This window comes from Phalacrocorax carbo, chromosome Z, assembly GCF_963921805.1.
Source record: "Phalacrocorax carbo chromosome Z, bPhaCar2.1, whole genome shotgun sequence".
In the NCBI taxonomy this organism is placed as follows: Eukaryota; Metazoa; Chordata; class Aves; order Suliformes; family Phalacrocoracidae; genus Phalacrocorax; species Phalacrocorax carbo.
Window position 1 is genome coordinate 28862889 of NC_087548.1, and position 22575 is coordinate 28885463.

Sequence of the window (22575 nt, forward strand, 5' to 3'; positions counted from 1 at the left end):
AAGAGAGGACAGATACTTTTCTGTTCAACAGTTCTTTTACATTATTTTTTAGGACAACAAGCCTTTAGCAGAAATTCTGTACGTCGTGTTTGCCCCATTTCACTTTCAGTAATCAATAGGAGGAATATTTATGGTGAGAACTTATTGCATAGAGCTGTTGCGCATCAAGATATACACCTTGTACGTAACATGATAAAAGCTGGTGGAAATGTGAATGTTCAGGATTATGCTGGTAAGTTTCCATTCTATCAAAGTACTATTTTCAAGATAAATATCTACCAATAACTAATAAAAGTGCATATTATGAGTTTGTGCAGTAGACAAGACTGGAGGCTTGTGACTAGTCAGTAGATTATTAAAGTTTTATTGGTTTAACTTGGTAATTGTTCATGAGAAAATATATAGACCTATGTATAAAAGTATATTGAAAAAGAAAATTTTGCGGAAAAAGTAAACGGTTAAATAATTACAGTGTTGCAATTAAGTTTACTTAGCCTAAATTCAACAGTCCTGTGCATGCTTATCACAAAACAGTCCCTTAACTAAATAATCAATGTAATGTTTTTTTAAAGATTTTTTTTTTGGTCCATGTCAGTGGTCAACTTGAGACACCAAGTTTTAGGTTTTCCAGTATAATTTTTCAGGGCCTCTGATTTTGCCCCTTGCATCTGAAAGGAAGTTGTAACTTCATAATTTAGCACTCCTTTGATTTTCTGAAGTTGTGAATACTTGGTGTTCCACAGTTTTACTTCACCTTGGGCACCAAAAATCCAGAATGACAAATAGCAGCCAGCTGTGAACATTTTTTATTGAAGCAATTCACCTTATCCAGCTTAATGTGTGATATGCTGTGTGAAAGTCATTGCCACACATGCAGTATCAATTGGTTGTTTAAAATGTAAGACTGTTATTCCTTATTTTGCAGTTCCCTGTATCATCCATCGGGCTTTGATAAACTTCCATTACAGAAAATGGGTTCACAGACAGCTGACTCATTTGGTAGAAAAATCTGGGTCATTCTTTGAGTGTTTCCATCCTGTGCAGTTGCAAAGATTTCACAACTGTTCTGTGGGAAGAAAAAAAAAAAAGCGTTCTGCAGCTAAAGGCTATTGCATAATGCAGGCATATAACAGACCAAAATTAAGGTAGAAATTTTCTGTCTTCTGGACTATCCTGAGAGATAGATTGGGTCAGCAGCAAATTTCAGACTTTTACAGCATAGGACTCTGGCATTTGGGCTAGGAGTGACTTGTAATATATGTTAACTTGTGCTGGAGGTAGATGAGAAAATATATTGTTGGTGGCTTTCAAAGTCACCTGCCAACAACAGAGAAATGTTGATAGTATGGGTTCAGCTGCAACCTCTGTGGGGAAGTGTACTAAAGTGTACTGGTTCCAGTTCTTGTCCTCACAGCTCCTTCCTTCTTTTTCCTTTGCATGTTTTCCCAGGCCACTGTTTCTTCATCCCCCAGACTCCAGCTCCTATATTTTGGTGCGAAAGGAGCACAACTGCACAAAATGTGTCTTAGTTGAACTCTTTGAAGAGATGAGAGACTGACCTGGTCCTACTTCTTTCTTTTTTTTAATGAGGGAGGTACAGTCAGAAAGAAGTAGAGTTGCCAGACCTGCGCCATTTTGAAATGCACTTTCACCTCACTCTCTTTGGGAATCATTGTTCTGATGGTTATATTCTGCCTCTATGCCTTTTCTCTTCTGTTAAAGCCCTCCACCAGTGATGATCCATATCTTAGCCTAGTATTTTTCATTATTCCTGTGCTACGGTACTCTGTTTCAGTACCTTACTGAATTCTCAGGTTCTTTGGGGTTTTTTTTTCTCTATTTTCTGGACATCAGCACATGGGATATGGACAGCACAGTAGAGATACTCTTTGTGATCTCAGTTTGAGTCTTGATTAACAGTGCCTTGAGGGAGCTGAAAAACCATTGCAATGACACTTGTGTATCTCCTTGGTCTGGAGAATGCACAGTGTCCTTGGAGAATCATGTTGCTAAACTGTAATGATTATCAATTGAACATGTTGCAGGTTCAGTTTTTCAGGGGCTTATTAGTATACCAAATAGAGGATACTTTTACTGAGGCAGAAGTAGGTACTTTCCCCTAAGTCAACCTTTCTTATCCTCCCCGTAGCAGATTTCAAGCTTTTGGTCCAGAATATGGAGTTACTATATTTTCTCAAATAGGCTCTATAAAATGCAAGTAAAATGTTTTACAGATGATACTATTAAAAACCATTCATCCTGAAGCACTGTCAACATTAGGCAATATAGTTAAAACTTAGTTGAGTTTCAAGCATTCGGAAGCAAAGCCTAATAGTGCAAAATTTTTGGACAACCTGATGCAACATCCTGTGCCCATAATAAACCCAATTCAATACAAATATCCAATATTCAGGGTTGGGTGGTCTATAAGAGAGCCTCAAGAGTTTCTCTTTCCAATGAAATTAAGATAATTTTGCTTAATGGGAGCAGAACAGTCTTAATAAGCCTAATTCATGTATTAATTCAGATATTGAGTGTGTGAATTAGGCCCAGACAACCTTCTGGTAATGGGAGATGGTTGAAGAGTAAGGCTGTCCATCAAAATGGTCTTCTGGAGGTGATGCTGGTTTGAGAGCTGGAAGATAAGAAGTGGAAGATCCTCTGTCTTTTTCCTTAACTTTTCTTACCCTACAAAAAACTGTCACATTACGAATGTTTAAGAAGCTGATGCAAGGTTATGCTAAACCCAGTTCAGAGACTTAGATTCCATCTTTTATTTTTCCTCAACACCTCCTCCATGGAGTAGAATTGTATTGTGGGCCATTAAGCTCGTATCTTGGTTTATTCCATATATCTGGGAATGGATATGGATATAGAAATGGAATGGAATTAAGTAAGGATTTTTCATTGCTTTCTTTGGAAACTCGAACCCTTCTTGAAAAGTTTTAAAAAACATTTTGGTTTGACAATAAAGGCTCCAGGTCTTTATTTTGTCTTTTCTTTCTTACTTACCCTCTTTAGCATGACTATGTAAATAAAAAATCACCATGAAAAATTATCTTGTTCTTATAACAGCGTATACATTTTATCTGGGGGAAAAATCACCAATATGTGGGAGGAATAATTTTTATTCTCTCCTTTTGTAACAGAACTGTCAAATCTAAAACTAATATTGATACAGGAGCACCTGGTTTTTAGCAAGTGCAAATTTTGACAAAAGAATGAGATCTCCCAACCCTTGTCTTTTTCATTAACATTTTTTCATACACTTATTGTAAAATGCATCAGTTTTTACCTTTTCAGTATATTCTCTGAAACAGTTTTCAAATAGACAGCCTAAAACTGACATAAACTTTTATAAATTATTTCACCGAAATGCAAAACACAGGTTTTTCTTTTTTGTAGGCTGGACTGCACTACATAGAGCAAGTGTGGAAGGCTTTTATGGGATAGCAAATGAGCTTTTGAAAGCAGGAGCGGATGTTAATGCTAGAGGAAAGGAACAAATAACGCCACTGCAAGATGCAGTTAAAGAATCCCATTATGAGGTATATTCCAAATTGAACACAAATTATGGTTTAGGAATAGAAATTATTATTGTAGGGTGGAGAAGGTCACATAATATTTTTACATGTACCTGGTCTTTTCAGATTATGGGTGAATTCAGGAGCTTGTAAGTCATTTCTGCCCAATTTCTGTTCAAACCGTTCCATGGTTTGCAAGATTTGTCCAAAAGCAAAAATTGTTTTTCTAACTGTTTGTGACAATGCTGAAGTACTGAGGAATAGATTGCTGCTACTTGCTACTACTGTCTAATACTACTTGTTTCACTTATATTATAATCACCTTGCAGAATAATTTATGATCTGAGCAGTTTTCTGGAGTTCTAATGACTTTTTTTCATGATTTTGTAAACATGCATGTATGGCGTGCAGCCACAGCCATGCACAGACTTTTTTTTGTGTATTAAGACCTACCATGGAGAGTTATGAAGATATGGCTTTATATTTTGTGTGGTCTTAAACAGAAAGTCAACTGAATTGTCAGTGTGAGTTAATTACAAGTTTTGTTGTGAAATACTGTGGTTTCATAAGCTTCTGTCTGAATTGTGGATCCTTTTTCAGTTTGGCAGTGGTTTCCTCCACCTGTCTGGTTGTGCATGTTCCTAGGGTGGCCAAGATTTATGTAGGAGTTCTGCGTGTCCCTTTTACCTGCTTGCTGTTTCTTTCTCTAGAAGGGCATATATGCTGCCTTGGTTGACAGCTGGCTGAACATGAGCCAGCAGTGTGCCCAGGTGGCCAAGAAGGCCAATGGCATCCTGGCTTGTATCAGGAACAGTGTGGCCAGCAGGAGCAGGGAAGTGACAATGCCCCTGTACTCGGCACTGGTGAGGCCACACCTCGAATACTGTGTTCAGTTTTGGGCCTCTCACTACAAGAAGGGCATTTTGGTGCTGGATTGTGTCCAGAGAAGGGCAACAAAGCTGGTGACAGGTCTAGAGAACAAGTCTTATGAGGAGCAGCTGAGGGAACTGGGGTTGTTTAGCCTGGAGAAGAGGAGTCTGAGGGGAGACCTTATTGCTCCCTACAACTACCTGAAAAGAGGCTGTAGCGAGGCGGTTGTTTGTCTCTTCTCCCTGGTAACAAGCGATAGGACACGAGGAAACAGCTTCAAGCTGCATCGGGGAGGTTTAGATTGGATATTAGGAAAAATTTCTTTACTGGAAGAGTGGTCAGGCATTGGAACAGGCTTCCCAGAGAGGTGGTGGGGGTCACCATGCCTGGAAGTGTTCAAAAAACTTGTAGACATGGCACTTCCTGGCATGGTTTAGGAGGCGTGGTGGTGTTGGGTTGATGGTTGGACTTGACGATCCTAGAGGACCTTTCCAACCTTAATGATTTTGTGATTCTACTATGATTCTAATATTTATTGATTTCCAAGATTTTAATTTTTTTTTGTGGGGTGTAGAAAGTTTTGTCCCTAAACATTTCCTTGCTTTGTGGTTCACAACTGAGATTAGACTGAGACTGCTTCTCCCCAAGTCTTCCTGGAGTAAAGAGGAAGGGAAGACTTTTGGTTAATAATTTTCTCTGAGACTTGAGAGCTTGTGGATCACAGACTATTGTGAGTTCATTAAGTATTTCTGTGTTCTGTGAAAGTACCTAAGATACCATGTCCATGGGGTCAGCAGCTTGAATGATATTGGAAGAACACTGATCTCAGCTAGGTCACTTGGGGCACACCCACATCATTCAAAACAGAGCTGTGTTAAAGTTATGTGAGTACCGTATCCACAAAGAATGGTACTACTTGGTGGTGCTGTATTTACTCAGGAGCAGTATAGATGTATCACTGCAGTGGTCTGTCAGATAATTTTTGTTGCTTCTGACTAGCAACAAAATAGTAATAGTGATTCAGTAATATGACTTTTGGTAACATGGTATTTGGAGGTATTTCTTTCAAAGCTACCTTCTCTGCGTGAAGTTTTTATTGTAGATATAAACACACCTTTTGACTGCTTTATCCCTTTCTGCACCTACAATATGGCAAAATTAATTTCTTATTTCAGAAAAATGTTAAGTATACAACAGACTTTCTAATAGTACAGTTAAGGAGGAGAGCCTAAAAGTGTGATGTGTAGCTAAAGATCTCATTACGGAAGAAGAGTTCTCAGCATCACCTGTTGAAAAATCCATAGATTTGGGACAATCTGTGAAATCTAGTAGGGTTCATGCTTTGGATTGAACTCTTTCTTATTTGCTCTGTTGTTAGGATAATATATGAATTGAGAAAACTTAACTAGTGATTTTCTCAGTAGATACCTGTTTGGAAGTAATGAAGGACTTTAAATGCATGGGTGAAGGATGTGAGTCAAGCTCAGTCTGAAATTATAGCAGATGCTGAAGAGAGAAATGTAGAGCTGTGGGGGGATGAATCCTACCCTGTATTTTGGGAGACATTGGCTTAATGATGTCAGGTTAATAACTGGAATGAACTTATGAAAATGAAAATAATAAGACTTAAGGATAATGATACATGTAGCCGAATGCTTGGGGTATATTAACTAGAATAGAGAGGGATTATTTGTCTTAGGCCTTAGATGTGGTTTTAGTTGCTCATGTTGTTGAGTGCAAGAGAGAGAAGCCTGTATAAGGAAAGAGTATGGAAAATACTATCATAAAAGAAACAGTCTGAAAAACTTATTTTTCTAGATGGCAGAGTTATTGCTTTGGTATGGGGCGGATCCCTTATTAAAAAATGAGATGGGAAGGTGCGCATTAGAAGAAGCTTCTGACCCATCTGTGAGGAAACTGCTTAAAAGCTATGTGGCAAAATCCAGAAGAGATTCAGTATCAGGTAGGAGAGAATTATTCTGACATATCATCACCACTAAATGGAGAAATTCAGAACATGTGTTGCACTATATTTCCTTAATTGCTGCTAGTAATTCCATCGGATTCACTGTCTGATACCTGAGTACCAGTAAGCATTCCCTACACATCCCAGTTGCTGTACATTGGCATAGTATAAAAGATAATGATGTCCAACTTCTTCTTGGGCTGGAGCCACCTTTAAATTTGAAAAGAAGATGTGAAGCACAATACTTGTTGCCTATCTAAATGTAAGATGGGCATGGCTGGACTTGCTGATGGTTGAGGTATGGCTTAGAGCTAGGGACCTTATTGCATCCTTTCAGTACTTAAAGGGTGGTTTATAAGAAAGATGGTGACAAGCGTTTCAGCAGAGCCTGTTATGATACAACAAGGGGCAATGGTTTAAAACTACAAGATGGTAGATTCAGAAACAAGGAATGAATTTTTTACAATGAGGGTGATGAAACACTGGCACAGGTTTCCCAGAGAGGTGATAGATGCCCCATCCCTGGAAACATTCAAGGTGAGGTTGGATGGGACTCTGAGCAGCTGGACCTTAGGTGAAGATGTCCCTGCTCATTGCAGGGGGGTTGGACTAGATGACCTTTAAAGGTCCCTTCCAACCCAACCCGTTCTATGATTCCATGATAAAACTTCATTCTAAACTGGCATAGAGGCTGAATTTTGAAGGATCCATAAGATAAAAAATGGAGGATCTAGGATTAGATCTAGATCTTAGGGGTTGCCAAGCCTTAACTCCTTGTCCTTAACTGCTAATTATAGGGATGAGACTAGGGTAATATTACTGTAGGTAGTAGCTAGTGAGTTTGCAAGGTGTTGGTAGGTGAGTGTTCTGGCTAAGGTGAGATTTGGATCTTGTACAATCTTAGGAACTAAGTTGAGAAGAAGGTTCAGAAGAGGCTGCTTGGTCATGGGCAGGTACAAAGAAGTGCCACAGGATAAGCTTTGAGTAGAGTTAGAATTAGGACTGCTGGCCACCAGTGGGCCAGTGAGGACTGTGGCATGTTTAAGTCTGGAAGGAGTCCCCAGCCCTCAGACTGTTATCCATTATTGCGCTTCCATGTGGGTACCAATGAAGCCACAACACATAGTCCAAGGGCAATCAAAAGAGGCTTCAGGGCCTTGGAACAATTGTTAAGGGCATCTGGAGCACAGGTAGTTTTTTCCTCTCTCTTTAAAGGTGCCTTCCAACCCAACCCATTCTATGATTCTATGATTTTATAAGTTTAAAGTCAGGGTGGCAGGAGTAGGCAGGAGTTACTGTCTTCAAATGAGAGTGAAACCAAGATTAATGCTACTGTCGGAGGTTAGCTGACAGGGACTGCTCTATTTGGGAGGTTAGAGCCATGAATGGTCATCTAGTTATTCTGAGCCTTACAAAGATTGGTGGACTAAAAATATGTTCAAAATTACGGTTTGGATTAGCGCTTGGCTTAATAAGTGCTCAATAGTTGAGCCATTGGGCTTAATTTAGGACTAAGACTGGCAGGATCCATTGGACTAATATTGATCTTATTCCCTGAAGATTCCCTGGAGTGGTGGAGAAAGTGTTGCCATGCTGTGAAATGCCTGTTAAATTTAAGGCTGTTTCCAGTGTGGGTTATTGGGTGAATCTTAGGGTTGGGGTTGGGGTTCATGTTGCAGTACAAAATAACAAAGGTTGATGAGCTAGATTTTTTTCAATATGGTGTGGCTAGTGTAAGAACATGTTGGCCACAAGTAGATGCATAGAGTTGAGTGGATTAAGTAAGTCTGTTAATATCTAGGGTAGCTGCTATACTTTTTTTAATGCCATTTTGTCAGCAGAGAAGGTAGCTGAAAAGCTAATGCAATCCACCAGCAAGGCACTGAATTTGTGCTGGGGAATATCCCTGCCTATTTTTACACCAATGACTTGGCTTTAACTACATGTTTTCCTGCCCAAATAGGCTGCACAGGGAAAGACGTAAGCTAGGCTATCATCCCACCATCACCGGCTTCAGAAAAGTCTCTTGGGGATCAGGGAGGCCCCTTGGAAGTTAGGAAAATGTAGTAGCTCCTCTAAGTTTCAAAAGAGTTGCTCAGGTTGCTGATCTTCAAAAAAATTTGGGAACATAATGTCCTACTTTACTCTCACCTGTCCTGGTTTATACAAGATGCCATCTGCAACAAAGATCAGACTCCAAAATTTTAATATATATTTTATATATTGATATGTTTTAGATTCTAGTAAAACCCTTACAGCTTGTTAATTTTTCTGGATAGCTAAATGCAATAAGTACTGTTACACACGAGATCGTAAACAGAAGATGGTATATATGTAAAGAATTACGGTCTCTTTTCAATTCTGGTTTCTTTCTGTCTTTCATTTTCATTTCAGGTGGAGGTGATTCAAAGAATATGTTAAAAACTCTAAGTGTTGAGGATACAAACCTGCACCAGGTACATCTTTACCAAGAATCCTGATATAAATTCACTGCTGAACTGTTAAGGGCCTGCTAGCAGTCTTCAGTAAACTAAAGCAGATGACTATTTCTAAAATGTGTTTCAAAACCAGTGCATAATGTACTAGATGCTTCATACCCAGCAGTGACTGAAACAGAGTAATACTCAATGTTCTTCCAGTTCTTTGGCAAGCAGTTGCTGATCCTTACTGGTACTTGGGATAAGCTGCAGCCTTGTGAAGATGCAAGGCAGAGGCAATCAGCTGGCGCTCATGGACAGTGTTTCTTGCTGAGTTTTTGCAAGTGCTGCAGAGGTAACTCACAACAAGCATGGTACATCAGTGTGTCGTTGTACTTGCAGAAACCTGACTGCAGCTGCAAGATTTTGCCTGGCTTATAGCAGTAAGGTAGCTGCTTCTTGTCCCTATGTAGTAGGTTGTGTCGGGTTTTGACAGGAAAGGGTTAGGAAGCCAGTCCTGCACGGGGATTGCACGATTACGCCTTCAGACCTCAGGAAGATGTGGGACCTAGTGCCTCACATGAAGACAAGATACCGTGATCAGTCACTTGGGTCATAGTTTGTTTGCATATAGCACAAGAGCTGTTGGCATTAAAAGCTGTACTCTCCCTCTCATTATCTCGCCTTTGAACGATAACCGGTAATACCTGAAACATATAACGCAGTGTGCACAGACATTTTATTCTTGCTTCCTCAAGTTTTATGTGGTTATGATAACTGTCCTTGTTACTCACAGTAGTGCAGTCTATGGTGTCTTTAGAAATGTTACGTTATAACAGCATCCGTGGTGTATAGTCTTAGATTAAACTTTAAAACGTTAGTTGATTGATGAAGGATATTCTCCAGGTAGAAGGTGTTGTAAACATTTAATTGGGAAAACCTATTACTGTGGTTGTGTAACTGATGATTTCAGTAGTTGTACAAGTTGTCACAGTGTTTGTGTTCTGGTTCTATCTCCAGATATGAAGTAACCAACAGGGTAATTCTAGTTAGTCATTGGCCTTTGGAGCAGATTTGTTGTGAGGTTGCCATGAGTTAATTCTGTGTGGTTTTGCTGTGTTCTTTCTCTTTCTTTATAATTTCCTAAAATCATTTCAGACAGATTTACCAGAAATGTGAAACTGTGGCTCTGGTATATGACCACAGAAGCAATGTTGTTTTAATTCTTTAAAGGCAGAGCTTTAATTTGAAACCAATTCAGCTTTCAGAAATAACTAAAAGTGTAAATCACTTCAGTAATTATTATCATTGAATTTCACCCATTAATTTTTACACTTTTATACACATATTTCTTAGTTTCTTAATTTCTTTGTCCCATGCTCTTACAAAGCTGCACAGGCAGAGGAAATCAGTTAATTTTATAATAGCACAGATTTTTTTTAGTATATAATAATTTCTTAGAAAATTAAATTAAGTATATGGCCTGTTTTGTAGATAGAATAAAATGCAGATAGCACAGTTCAACATGATCATAGTAAAGCATCAAAGGAAATTTTGCTAAAAATAAGCAAAGCAGAAAAACAAATTTGGTGAAATATGCAAAAAATGAAGTTCTTCAGGATTCTGAAGGTAGAAAACAAACAAACAAACTAAAAACCAAACAGATTTTAAAAAAGACAAATAGATCTGCTGTTCTTATAGCAGAGGCTACAGCCAAGAGTCAATGCAGAAATAATGTCTCATGTTAAATGGACTTTACATTTAGGTCCACTTACAAATGAAGAAACAGTTAAATTACAGAAAATGTATTTCCATCATGTCAGACCTAATGAAATGAGCCACACTGTTGCTGTTTCTAATCATAATTGTTGCATCCCAGTTAATGTAGGAAAACTGAGCTAAGACAGAATTGCAACAGGAACATGAGTTCAATAGTGGTAACAGTGAAAAGCCATTTACAGAAGAAAAGGGCAGAACTGGTGGAAGCTCAGCAACTTCTCTTGTAACAGGGAAGGAGATCAGCAGTTTGTGTTGCCCCACATCAGCAGTTTCTGGAGAAGAAGTGTCTGCACAGCATTGTCAGACTACTGATTTAACAGATTTTGCTTTTCAATCAATACTTACTTGCTTTGACTTCCTCTTACAATGTATCTGTCCTAAAGTTACAAGAGGTCAAGAGTTATGATAGTCTCAAGCAGAGTAACAGTAGTAGTTTGAGTGACAGGAATCTAAATACTGGTATGAGAATACCTTCAGAATGAATTATTTCTTTGCAAAACTTGACAAATCAAGTTAAATCTGATGTTGATGGAAACAAAATTAATGGATCAACTCTAAGTTTAAAACTCTCTTTGCCTTTGTTTGAACAGTTTTCCTTACAGACAAATGAGTCAGAAGTAGCATGTGCAAATCTTATGGATTCAGACAACAGGGACACATTGCAACAAACTATTCTAAATGAAGTGCAAAACATTTATACTAATACATCTGAAGATGGAACCGGCTGCACTGAACAGACACTTCAAGCAAATGCAGAAACAGTGTTAGCATATGAGTTTTCAGCAGCTACTAATGGGGAAGGTGTTTCTGGAAGTCCTTATAATTCTACCAGTGGTGTACTAAACACCATTGAACAAAAGGTTCCACAGCCACAGAAAGGAGGGAGGATCCTGCTTAATGCTGCAGAAGGTGTCGAAGGATGTCACATTGAAACTGAAAATGCTAATAGTTTGGAGGTCGAGCCTATGGCCTTTCAGCTCCAAGAAAAGGACATGCTTCAAATTAGGCAAGAGAGAGAGGATCTTCAGGAGACCAACTCAAAAGCAGATTTGCATTTTGGTATTACTGCAGACAGCAAGTCTCCTTATTCATTTCAGATTGCGGAAAATATGCAGAAAGAAACCGTCCAGAAAGCAGGTGCCATGTTTCGTTTAAAATAATTATTTTATGAGTTTGTTGTAAACATTCTGTGTTTTTTAGTAAAAAACCCCAGCTGTTGATCTCCAGACAGAATATATTTTGCCATAAATAAGTAGCAGACGCATGAGCTGTTTTGTGGTACAGTTCACTATGCCAGATTAATTAGTAATTTTTGCTTTGTATTTTTGGGGGCTGTTTTATATCCAAATCCACATTGTATTTACCAAAATGTGACTGCAATGGTCATTACAATAATTAGAATGAAATTCATAAGTACCTTATTTTTTTTAATACCTAAGAATCAGTAAAGGTCATACTTTCATGAAAGAATCTTCGAATTGTTTTGGATTCAATCTCAGTACATTAACATACAGTGAATAAAGGATTTATTATGTAAATGTATTTTCAAAAATTGAGTGAGTTACTGTAGGCATTTTTTAACCTAGACTAAGTGGTGATTTTGACATTCTCTTTAATATTGGTTATAATTTCTGAGATTAGTGAGTATTATGCCACAAATATGCTCAAGTTCTTTTAACAGATGAAGGAGTGTTTGCTGGAGTAAGTGGAACAGAAGGCACTGAAAAAATTGGAAGAGGAAATGCAAAGACCAACATGCTTTCACAGGTTACTGAAACAGAAGTCCAAACTAAAAGAGTGAGATTAGACCCTCAGGAGATAAGCCAAAAGGCAGCCTCGTATTCCAGTAGCAGCAAAAACAAGCTTTCATCTAATCAATCACAATTCAGTCAAGCATCAGAGCAGCAAACATCCAAGAAATCAGGCAAAAAGTTCCTAAGATTTTATAAAAAAACAGTGGAGTTTTTTTCCAGACATACGTGAAGAAAGCTTTTTGTAATACATGAGGGAAGGTTTGGAAAAATATATAGTATGTTGAGCAAATACTCTAGTGAGTTCTAAATACTTGAAATATTTCCAGAACTTCTGTACTCCATTTTACAGAATGTGCATACTTACTCTGGTTTGTTTATGTTACATTCATCAGTCTTTCAGTATTGTGGTTGAGGGGATGCAGGGTCATAACCGAGAGCTTAAAGTAATGTTTAATTCATCCATAGTTAACTATGTTACCAAAACGGTAGTTTAAAATAACACTAAATTGGTCCTCTGTTAACTATTTATATATCACTGATCAAAGAATAAAACCTAGCTCTCCATGTATTTGGCACACATATATCCGCTTATATTTTATAGACTATATTCTCATCAGGCACAGATCAGCACAGGCTCTGATTGTATTGCTACATCTGGTTTTAGCTGTAGTACGGAAACAAACCTACTTATAGAGGATAAAGATCTAGCATCCTCTGGTAGTTATATTCTCTTCTGCCTGCACGTACAGCTTTCTGTTTAGCAGTTTCATCCCATTTCTAAGACTTGCATTTGTCTTGCAGCCTTACCATCACAATAAAGCCCTGTCCAACTGGTTACTCATCATAACCCCCAAGTATTTTTCACATACTTATTTTCTTGCTAAAGCTTGCAGTCATCTTGTGTACTTTGGTTCTTTCTGGAATCAGAGAACCATCACACTCAAGACTTAATAAAACTAAAACCTGCAGTTCAGATGTGATCCCTCCTCTCTTAGGCTTTTAAATGTAATATATCTGGACCACTGATTCAAAAATGTTTATCCTCATATCATTTGACATTTTCCTTAACTTGTGTTGAAATGTACTGTGTCATTGGATGATAGCAATTTCTTGTGTAGCTTTGCCTTGATACCGAATAGAGTATTTGTCTTTTCTGATCATCTTAGACAATTCTGTCATTTCTCTCTAGTAATTAAGAGTTTGGGAATTATTTTTTTCTGGTTTTGATAGATTTTAAAATACTGCCTTCTTAGGACCTTAGTTGTCTATGACTATCTCCTTGTATTTTGTTTTCCACAGCAGTTTTATACAACTCCTTATTTATATTTGCTACCATTTACTTCCCATTTTTTAATTTCTCATTTACCTTTGCTCTCTAATTACTTTCCAAAGCCAGGTTAGTTTTTGAATTGGTGCAGCTTTTGATCTTGACCGTGCCATACATTGCTAGCTATACTCATATTTTTCTGCTGACATTTTTCTTCAAACTATTTTTTATTTATAATTGTTTCCATCCCTGTGAAATTTTTCCTTTCAAGTAACTACTCTGTCAGTGTAAATGTATGCTTTGTATATACATATGTAGGAAAAAGGGGGTTTTATGTATATAGGTTTATGGAATTATGTGTGAATGCTTGTCTATTTGTGTGTGGATATAACATTTGATTTATTTTTTCCAAGTGTGTGCACTTCTGCACACACTTGTTAGTTTCTTCTTTGGACTGCAGTTATGTGTTTCTGGGGTCTATTGGTCAAACTTTGGTTGCCTTTGAGTGGGATGTAAATGAATGCTAGCATTAAGTAAATTGTATATATTTTGAAAATCAATGGGATTTATGCTCCTACATCCATCAAATGCTTTTAAAGTCAGTGTATATAACAGCATGCATACGTAAAGTAATATGTATAACAAATATACATGCCCACCTGTACACACACACACAAAAAATAAGGACGAATACGTCTGCACACTTGCTATCAACATACTTATTTGTTTACCTCTTTTTGTAGTTTACTTAGTTCCCTCCTTCTCTTTGGGGAGTTTGTCTGGATGCTCATTAGTCTTATAAGTTGAATTAAGGAGTCAGTAGCCGATCTATGCAATATCCTGTAACAAAAAACATCCAATAACAATCCAGAAGTTCTTGCTAATTCTTTTCTCTTTAAGAGTTAGTCTTCAGTCCTCTTCTGCCTTCAGCTTTGCAGAATACTATTTCCTCCTTCTGTCTCAGGTGGTTGCTAGTTTTCAACCCATCTTAAGTTCCTGCTCTTGAGTTTCTTATCTGCAAACTCATGTTTTCTCTTGGAAGTTGAAGGGAGAAGGAAAGGAGTAGGTGCTTCTTGTTACTTACTGCTCTCCAGTATTTGGCAGTGGCAGCACTTAGCATTCCTATGTCCAAATTGGTTCCCCCTGTTGTAGGAATGCCTTTTTAATTCATCCTGGAAAAAAATCCATGGCATATCTGATATGTCATCATCCACTGCTAATTGTTGGAAGAATAAACATTAAACATAGAAATTATTCCTTTCCCTACAGTTGGGGGGTTTTTGTAGCTCCTATATTCCTGCTCAATCTTTATAATAAGGACTGTGAGCATTAATACATTTTTGGATTTTTTTTCCGTTATATTTTTTGCCTCCTATATATACAATTATGGTTTAAGAAAAAATTTATTCTAAACACGTCTTACATTTTTGTCTCCTGAGGAATAATATTTCACAGGTTACTTTTTCCCCCAAAAGACATTCTTCAGGTAATATTTTATTCAGCTAAAATTTAATTATTTCCTTCATCCCAGGGGAATGTTGTTGTTTGAGAGGTGTTGTGAGAAAGTATATCCCTTTGTACAGTTGAAGGCATTAATAGCTTTGGAGACCAGGACAGTGGCATTCAGATTGCAGCAATAAAAAGTAGAAGATGGGATAACATTTACTGACTTGTAGGGTTTTCAAATTTTTTGCTGTATCCTGCATTTTCTTCATTAACTGGCTGTTGTATCACATCTGATTGTTCCTATGTCCCAGTGGTCTTCCTTATATTATTCTATCCTTGAATAAAAATCTTTTCTTCCTAAATGACACAGTGTTGCTTTCACCTACAGTCAGTCACTTACTAGTCTCTCAACATGCCTATTCTGCTTGTACAGAAGGAAGGTACAAACAGCTTGCTTCTTTTCTTAGTCCAATGCTGAAGTATTCAAATGTCTTTTTGAAGGAAGATATTCTTGAAGTTGTTAAGGTATGGCAGCCTAATCTAGTCTGATTGCTGGCTACTGTGACCTCTCTGTCTTTCTGTGTGTGCTGACTGGCTTTTGTATTTCCCAAGTTCCTGAGCTTTCCTGATCATGCATTCCACGGAGAACCAGATTTTGTGATTCACATAACTGTCTCCCATTATGCTTTTGCAAACATTTTGTAACAACCGTGAAGAAAGCTGTTGTGCATGACAACTTAACTGGAAAACTTGGAAATTATTTCTGTTCACTTGTAGCTGATATTGCTAAGGGTCATTAGCTTAATGGGTTGTTGTGTGCCTTTTTTATCTCCTACGTCTCTAAAGAGTCCCTAGGACATTCTCCCATGAATCAAAGAGAAGAACCAGAAAGCAGATGATTGCTTTGGGAGTTCAGACCCAGAAGCTTTTAGACAAAACACAATGCATAATCGTACAGAAAAGTAGGTCTCAAGGCTGGAGGAGTATTTCAATAACATGAACTCTCTGTGTGCTCTAGAATCTCAATTTTCATTTAAAAAAGAAACTCTTTAGCTCTTCTGGTTGCCTATATGGTGTAGGCCAAGCACCCTGAATGCAAAGAGGAACACCTGAATGCTTTCTGACAGGTTAGAATAGCCTACAGTGATCTCCATGCTGCTGTAGTCTGGCTGCAGCGGTGTCTGAACAAACTAGTTCAAAATTAGTAGGGATATCCTCACTATATGTCTGTCTTCAGTGTAGTTGCAGTATGACTTTCATGTTCTTCCAAACAGTCTTGGATGACAAGCTCAGTGGTTTAAAGGAAACCTTGGAAAAGCAGATTCTCCAGGAGGCAGGAGGAGCCTGAAGAAAGGCAGCTGTCAAATCATGGAAGATGTTTGATAGCAATGGATACTGATAACTGAAAATATTTGAGAAGACAGCCTGTCTGATGAGAAAGGGAAATGCTTGGGATGCAGCAACTAATTATTCATAGGAATAATTAAAAAACCATGGATAAGAGCTGCAAAATGCTTCTTTAAAACCTTACATGTTCTCCTTTTTGGACAAATTTTCAAGAAATCAGAGAAAGAACAGTGAACTTTTAAGAAAATCTGATAGCACAGTATTACAACACCAGGAACAGGAGTTGAAAAAAAGCTAACATGCATGGTAGAGCTTTTGAAGATTTACACACCCTGTCTTTTTGGTAGGAGGGGGAGTTTTTGTAGTTTGGGGGAGGGGGTTGTCCTTACTCTCTATGAAGAATCAGTACTTTTTAAAACTGTTTTTTTCTTTGTATCTCTTATAATTTGATATGTCTGTTACCTGAAGCCTCAGAACTAGGACCTGTCTGATGATCCCACGATAAAATTTGAAGTGGATGTTGTTTGCTTTGTGAGCCAATAAGAAAAGAATTAAATCAAGTTTACTTACAATTATGGGTCCAATCCTGCACAGGTTTCATTAAAACACAGTTCAGCTATGTCACGAGACATTAATCAAAGATTTGTAATGAGTCTACAGAATTTTTTTGCATCACAGCTGTAAAAATACCTTATGTAGAAACCTGTCTCTTCCCTGATACAGAATTAGGAATGGAAAAGAGATGATGGTCAAGTCTTCACTTTTATATAGTTTCTTAAACACCTTTGTGTGTGTGCTTTACATATTTAGCAGGCATGCCTCGTAATTTGAAAGCAGTCCATGGAGAAACATAACATACTGCCTACCTATATGCAGTACAAAACTTCAGCCTTGCTACCTTTTTCATTGATCTGTAATTAATTTTACCCTTGTTAAGTGATCTAGTTTTGAGCTGTAAATTCTTTTGCATAGGGTCTGTTTGTTATCTGAGCTGTTATGCAGTACCTTCTAACCTTTGATGTAGTCAATTAATGTTATTGAATAATTAAGGCAACAGTATTGCACACATTTATACTCATTCAAATGAGTTACGAAGTCTAATTCTTTGTTTATAATAAAACATTTTTTTCTGGTTCCTAATGAACACCCAATATGTGTTTAGAATCATGCCTATCTACCAGAAAAGGAGCTGTAATTTTACACAATACCTGTAATACAAGAGCTGGGAGAAAGACAAAAGTGAAGAGAAATGCAAAAGGAGAAACTCAGCTTCATATTGCTGCTAAGAGGGGAGATTTATCTTTGGTGAAAACTCTAATATCATCTGGAATTTGTGTCAATGAACAGGACAATGCAGGTTTGAAAATTACTCTCCTATGGGCTTGTTTTATGATACAATTTTATGTAATTTATAGTATATGTGGTTTTATATAGTTTGTGTAATTTTAATATAATTCTGGATTCTTGATTTATGATATAATTATGAGGAGGAAAGGGAGTAATTCAACACATGCAAGCACAATCAGTGAGTCCCTGAATTTTGTGGCTCGGCATCAAGCTAATGCAGCCTTTTTCTCAGCAGGGGTGTTAATCGTGTCTTGTTCCTCAGCTGAAGAGCCCGTTTTCAGAGATATGTACAGAAACCAGACTTGAAATGCACATGAATATGTACTCGTGTGAAGCACATTTACACAAATCTTAACTCCTTAGGAAATGAAGACAAAAATCAGATGACAACATAATTTTTTTTTCTTTTTCTATCTAAAAGTATAGTACATTTTTGTTTTTATAGTCTCAGAATGAATGGTATTCTATTCTGGATGCCTGGCAGACTTGATATTATAAAATTTCCCTGAGATTAGAAATAGACTATTAATATTATGCTTCTGAAGTTTTAGAGTCTTTCTACTCTTTGTTTTGTTTCTTTTATTATTTTTAGTAGTGTAGTAGAAAAGTAAACAAAATTCTTCTGTTTAATATTAGATACATTTTCTCTGTAGTAAACTGAATTACACAGGAAATAGTTTACCTTGTCATTTCAAGATGGTTGTTTGTATAAGATTTATCTTAAAGAGCATAGTTCATTGCTTATAGTATAGCAAATGCAGCAAAATGTATGATCACTAATTAGTGATCTGCCTGGATCTTTCCAAATCGTATGCATGCCATGTGTGTCATCTTGCTTCTATTAGGTTGGACAGCAATTCATGAAGCTTCCAATAGGGGATTTACTGAAGTGATCTCAGAATTACTGAAAGCTGGTGCTAATGTTAACAGCAGAAGTCTGGATGGTATTTTGCCAATACATGATGCTGTTTCTGGCAATTATTTGGAGGTACATTTTTGTTTTACATTAGATTTCCTGAGCCGGAGCAGGGGGTCAGCAAAGCAAAATTCTGGTTTAAATAAGGAAAGTCAAAGTTACTAATACAATTTTAGTGTAGATTTATATTTAGGAAACAAACCAATATTCTTTGAAGCGACCAAAATTTGAGAAAGAAATATTTTTCAATAGTGACAGTTGAAATTGCACAGCTAGTTGACTTTTTCAGTCCAGTAGACAAATCAGAAAAATTCAGAAGCTCCCCGTGGTTCTCTCGCATGCATTGGGCTTTTTGAAAATAATACTGAAATTGAGTAGTCTCAATTTGATCATCTAGTTCAAGCCCCTGCCATGGGCAGGGACATGTTTCACTAGATCAGCTTGCCCAAAGCCCCATCCAACCTGACTTTGAACACTTACAGTGATGGGGCATCCACAGCCTCTCTGGGCAACCTGTTTCAGTGTCTCACCACCCTCATTGTAGAAAAATTCTTTTTTTGCAAAGAAAAAAACCTACTGTTTAAAAATCAACCTTTTTTTTTTTTTCATTAACTGGTCCTTTCCAACCCAAACCATTCTGTGGAATAGACTGGTCTATTTCAGTTGGAAGGGACCTACGACGATCATCTAGTCCAACTGTCTGACTACTTCAGAGCTCATCTGAAAAGTTAAGGCATGTTATTTAGGGCATTGTCCAAATGCCTCTTAATCAGGCTTGGGGCATTGACCACCTCTCCAGGAAGCCTGTTGCAGTGTTTGACCACCCTCTCAGTAAAGAAATGCTTCCTCATGTCCAGTCTAAAGCTCCCCGGCGCAGCTCTGAACCCTTCCCATGCATCCTGTCACAGGAAACCAGGGAGAAGAGCTCAGCATCTCCCTCTCCACTTCCCCTCCTCAGGAAGCTGTAGGGAGTGATGAGGTCACCCCTCAGCCTCCTTTTCTCCAAACAAGACAAGCCCAGAGTCCTTAGCTACTCCTCACAGGACCTGAAAGGGCCTTCCAGGCCTTTCAACAGCTTTGTTGCCCTCCTCTGCACACATTCAAGGACCTCAACATCCTTCTTAAATGGTGGGGCCCAGGACTGCACACAAATAAATATAATGCTGTTTTGGCACAGTGAGTTCCAGGGAACTGAGTACAAAAATGTGATGCCAGATTGGCTCAAACATACCACTTCTATTCCTGTCAGAAGAGCTGATATTTCATCACATTTATGTTTTCTGTGAGCAAAGGTAAAATGAAGGAGGTGATTTTCTGGGCCTGCTGCCAAACTGTCAGTAGGGTTCCTGAAAACATGTAAGCTGTTATTCAGTATTGTGCAGGAAATCTGATGGAGAAGATTCTGAACTTCTTGAGAGTATTCTCTTTCTGATACTTAATGTAAGAAAGAAGAAATTATAAAGATGGGAAATCATATGTATGAAGGTTCTTTACCATCCAAGCTCTGACCTCATCAACACTTTCATATGATCTGAATTTTAGGGGGTAGATGATTCCACTGACGCCACTAATCTCATTGCCACATTTTACAATTAAGTAGGCTTGCAAGTGATTTTGAATTAGTAAAAAAATCATCAGTGCGTGTAACCAAAAACCAAAACCACTATTAAATATGTAAAGGAAAAAATCCACTTCTTTTCTGCACTTCAGTCTTCACAAAACTGACCAGTTCCTTTTTATTTAGATACATAAAGTTTTGTAATTGCTCTCTATAACAATACCGTAAAGGTGGTAGGTTTAATGACAAGTTGTGAATTATTTGTGTATTTTAATGGAAAAATTAGAAGTATAAGATACAAGTCTATGTTGATAATAGCGAATTAAACTTGTTTGCTTAACTAGAATTGCAAGTGTAACAGGTTTTACAGTACCTTATTTATACCTTTTATTATTTGTGATTTGTGATAGATACAACACATGTAGTGGTATTATAAGGCCACAACAAAAATTATCACAATACAAATAATAATATATAATAGGCAGTCAGGATTCTACTACAGCACGGAGCAAATCCCTGTGAGAGGAATGGTTCAGGGAAAAGTGCTTTGGATGAAGCTTCTGATGATGAAATGAAAGAACTGCTGAAATCTTACGGTGCTATGGACTCTCTACTTCCTGTTGAGACTGTTGAAGTTACAGGTAATGTAAATCATAGGATTACCCTGTAGTCTTAAGGAAGGACTGTACATTAGAATGCTGCTGATTTGCAGAGCTGCATATTGCCTGGCACTGACATTTTAAAGTCTATTAAATACTGAATTTCATTTATTTATTTATTTATTTTCAGAAAACAGGATACATGAGTTTGGGGTTTTTTTTCCCTGAGATAATGAGGTATAAGGATATTTTTAGCTCTTCAGATTTTTGTTTTTATCCATATTTCGTTTCACTGGAACCTTGTGTTTTTGAAAGCGACAGCTTTAAAGACTTATGCTACCTAAATTTGATCTAATTTGCATATACAATATTTTTTTTTTATTATGCGACCTGCCATTGCATCTTCATAATCTATATTAGCTAATCTAACCTATTATGCTCCTGCAAATTAATTTAAAATTCTACCTATTTTTTCTTAATTGTGGAGAGAGAAAATATCCTTCTAGGTCAAGGAGATCAAAAAGTCATTGTTACGACTGCTGTAAAAATGATGATGCAGCTTTGGAGCCACAACATGAGAAATACATTATGGTATGTACAGATAACTGAGTTTAATAAAACTGCTTCATAGTGTAGTACTGCATGGTGTCATTTACTGACAGAATAACATAAAAATAATTAATCCATTAGAACATAAGAAAAGCATCATGCAGAGGCTTACAGTATATAAGCTGTGGTTTACAGTAGATAAGTGTGTATATTATCACTTCTTCTCTCTGTTCATGATACCTGTGGGCTTACATTTTTTGTGCAAACAGTAGTCAATACTTATATACATTTCTTATTGCCTGCAAGAACAGAAAAAAGGTCATGAGTCTTGAGGCTTTTAATAAAATTTCCAAAATGGGTCTCTGAAAGAATAATGATTTTTCTTCATGATAATGAAGGTATTTAGAAATTGTTTAATCTTAAACAGCCAGAAATATTTTTCCACAAGTTGTATGTTAGGAGAGCCCTTGCTGGTATTTGTATCCTATGTCTACATTGTCTAGGTGATGCTGTCATGGCAAAATTCACTGTCTAATTCCTGCAGTGCCCTCAGAGGCGGGCCTCTGAGCATGGACTAGTTTGAATGCCTGGGCAAAACTAGGCTGTGACAGGCCCTTGTAGAGCACACCCTTGCCACTATGTATGTCTATCCTACCAGTGCCCCCATTGCCTTTACACAGTAATTCACTGCCTGGAATGGCTGAGTCCACCAATACTTATCCTGAAGGCCATACATCATGGCCTGTGTTTTATACGGTGCGCTTGGCTCTACTTCTTGCTACCCCTTCTGTGTTTGTTGACAGGATTATGTTGCTGCCATACAAGATACAGAAAAGAAGCAAAAAGAACTGTTGATATTTGAATTGAGAACTTCCAAAGATGCAGGTAGATGTAAATTCAAGTCTTTTCACTTTTTGTTGGGGGGTAAGTATCTTTGGTAATATAATTGTTTTCACAATAGTATTGCATGTAATGTATTTGAATATCTCCTCTGGAAAATACAGCTTCACAGAATAAGATTTTAATAACAGCTCCCAGGTAAGTGCACTTCCTGAAGTACTCTAGTTTACTAGGAATGAATATGATAATAAAAAAGGGAAGTATGCCACTTGGAGGCTTGTGTTTCAAGTCAACCCAATCATATAAAAAGGGATCATCAGATAAGAATGCACAGTTTTGGCAACATTATTCAGTTACAAGTCCATGAGCCCCTCCATGATCAAGAACAGCTACGTC

The 22575-nt window shown here is 37.5% G+C and overlaps 1 protein-coding gene across 1 annotated transcript; it reads left to right on the forward strand.

The window, feature by feature from the left end:
* Positions 1–189: 189 nt before the first annotated feature.
* On the forward strand, positions 190–20861 carry LOC104047208 (ankyrin repeat domain-containing protein 31). The gene is made up of 8 exons (XM_064439543.1): positions 190–232; positions 3406–3548; positions 6213–6357; positions 8755–8816; positions 11147–11693; positions 17533–17727; positions 18563–18705; positions 20673–20861. The coding sequence occupies exons 1-8, from the start codon at positions 190–192 to the stop codon at positions 20859–20861; spliced, it is 1467 nt and encodes a 488-aa protein (XP_064295613.1).
* Positions 20862–22575: the final 1714 nt, after the last annotated feature.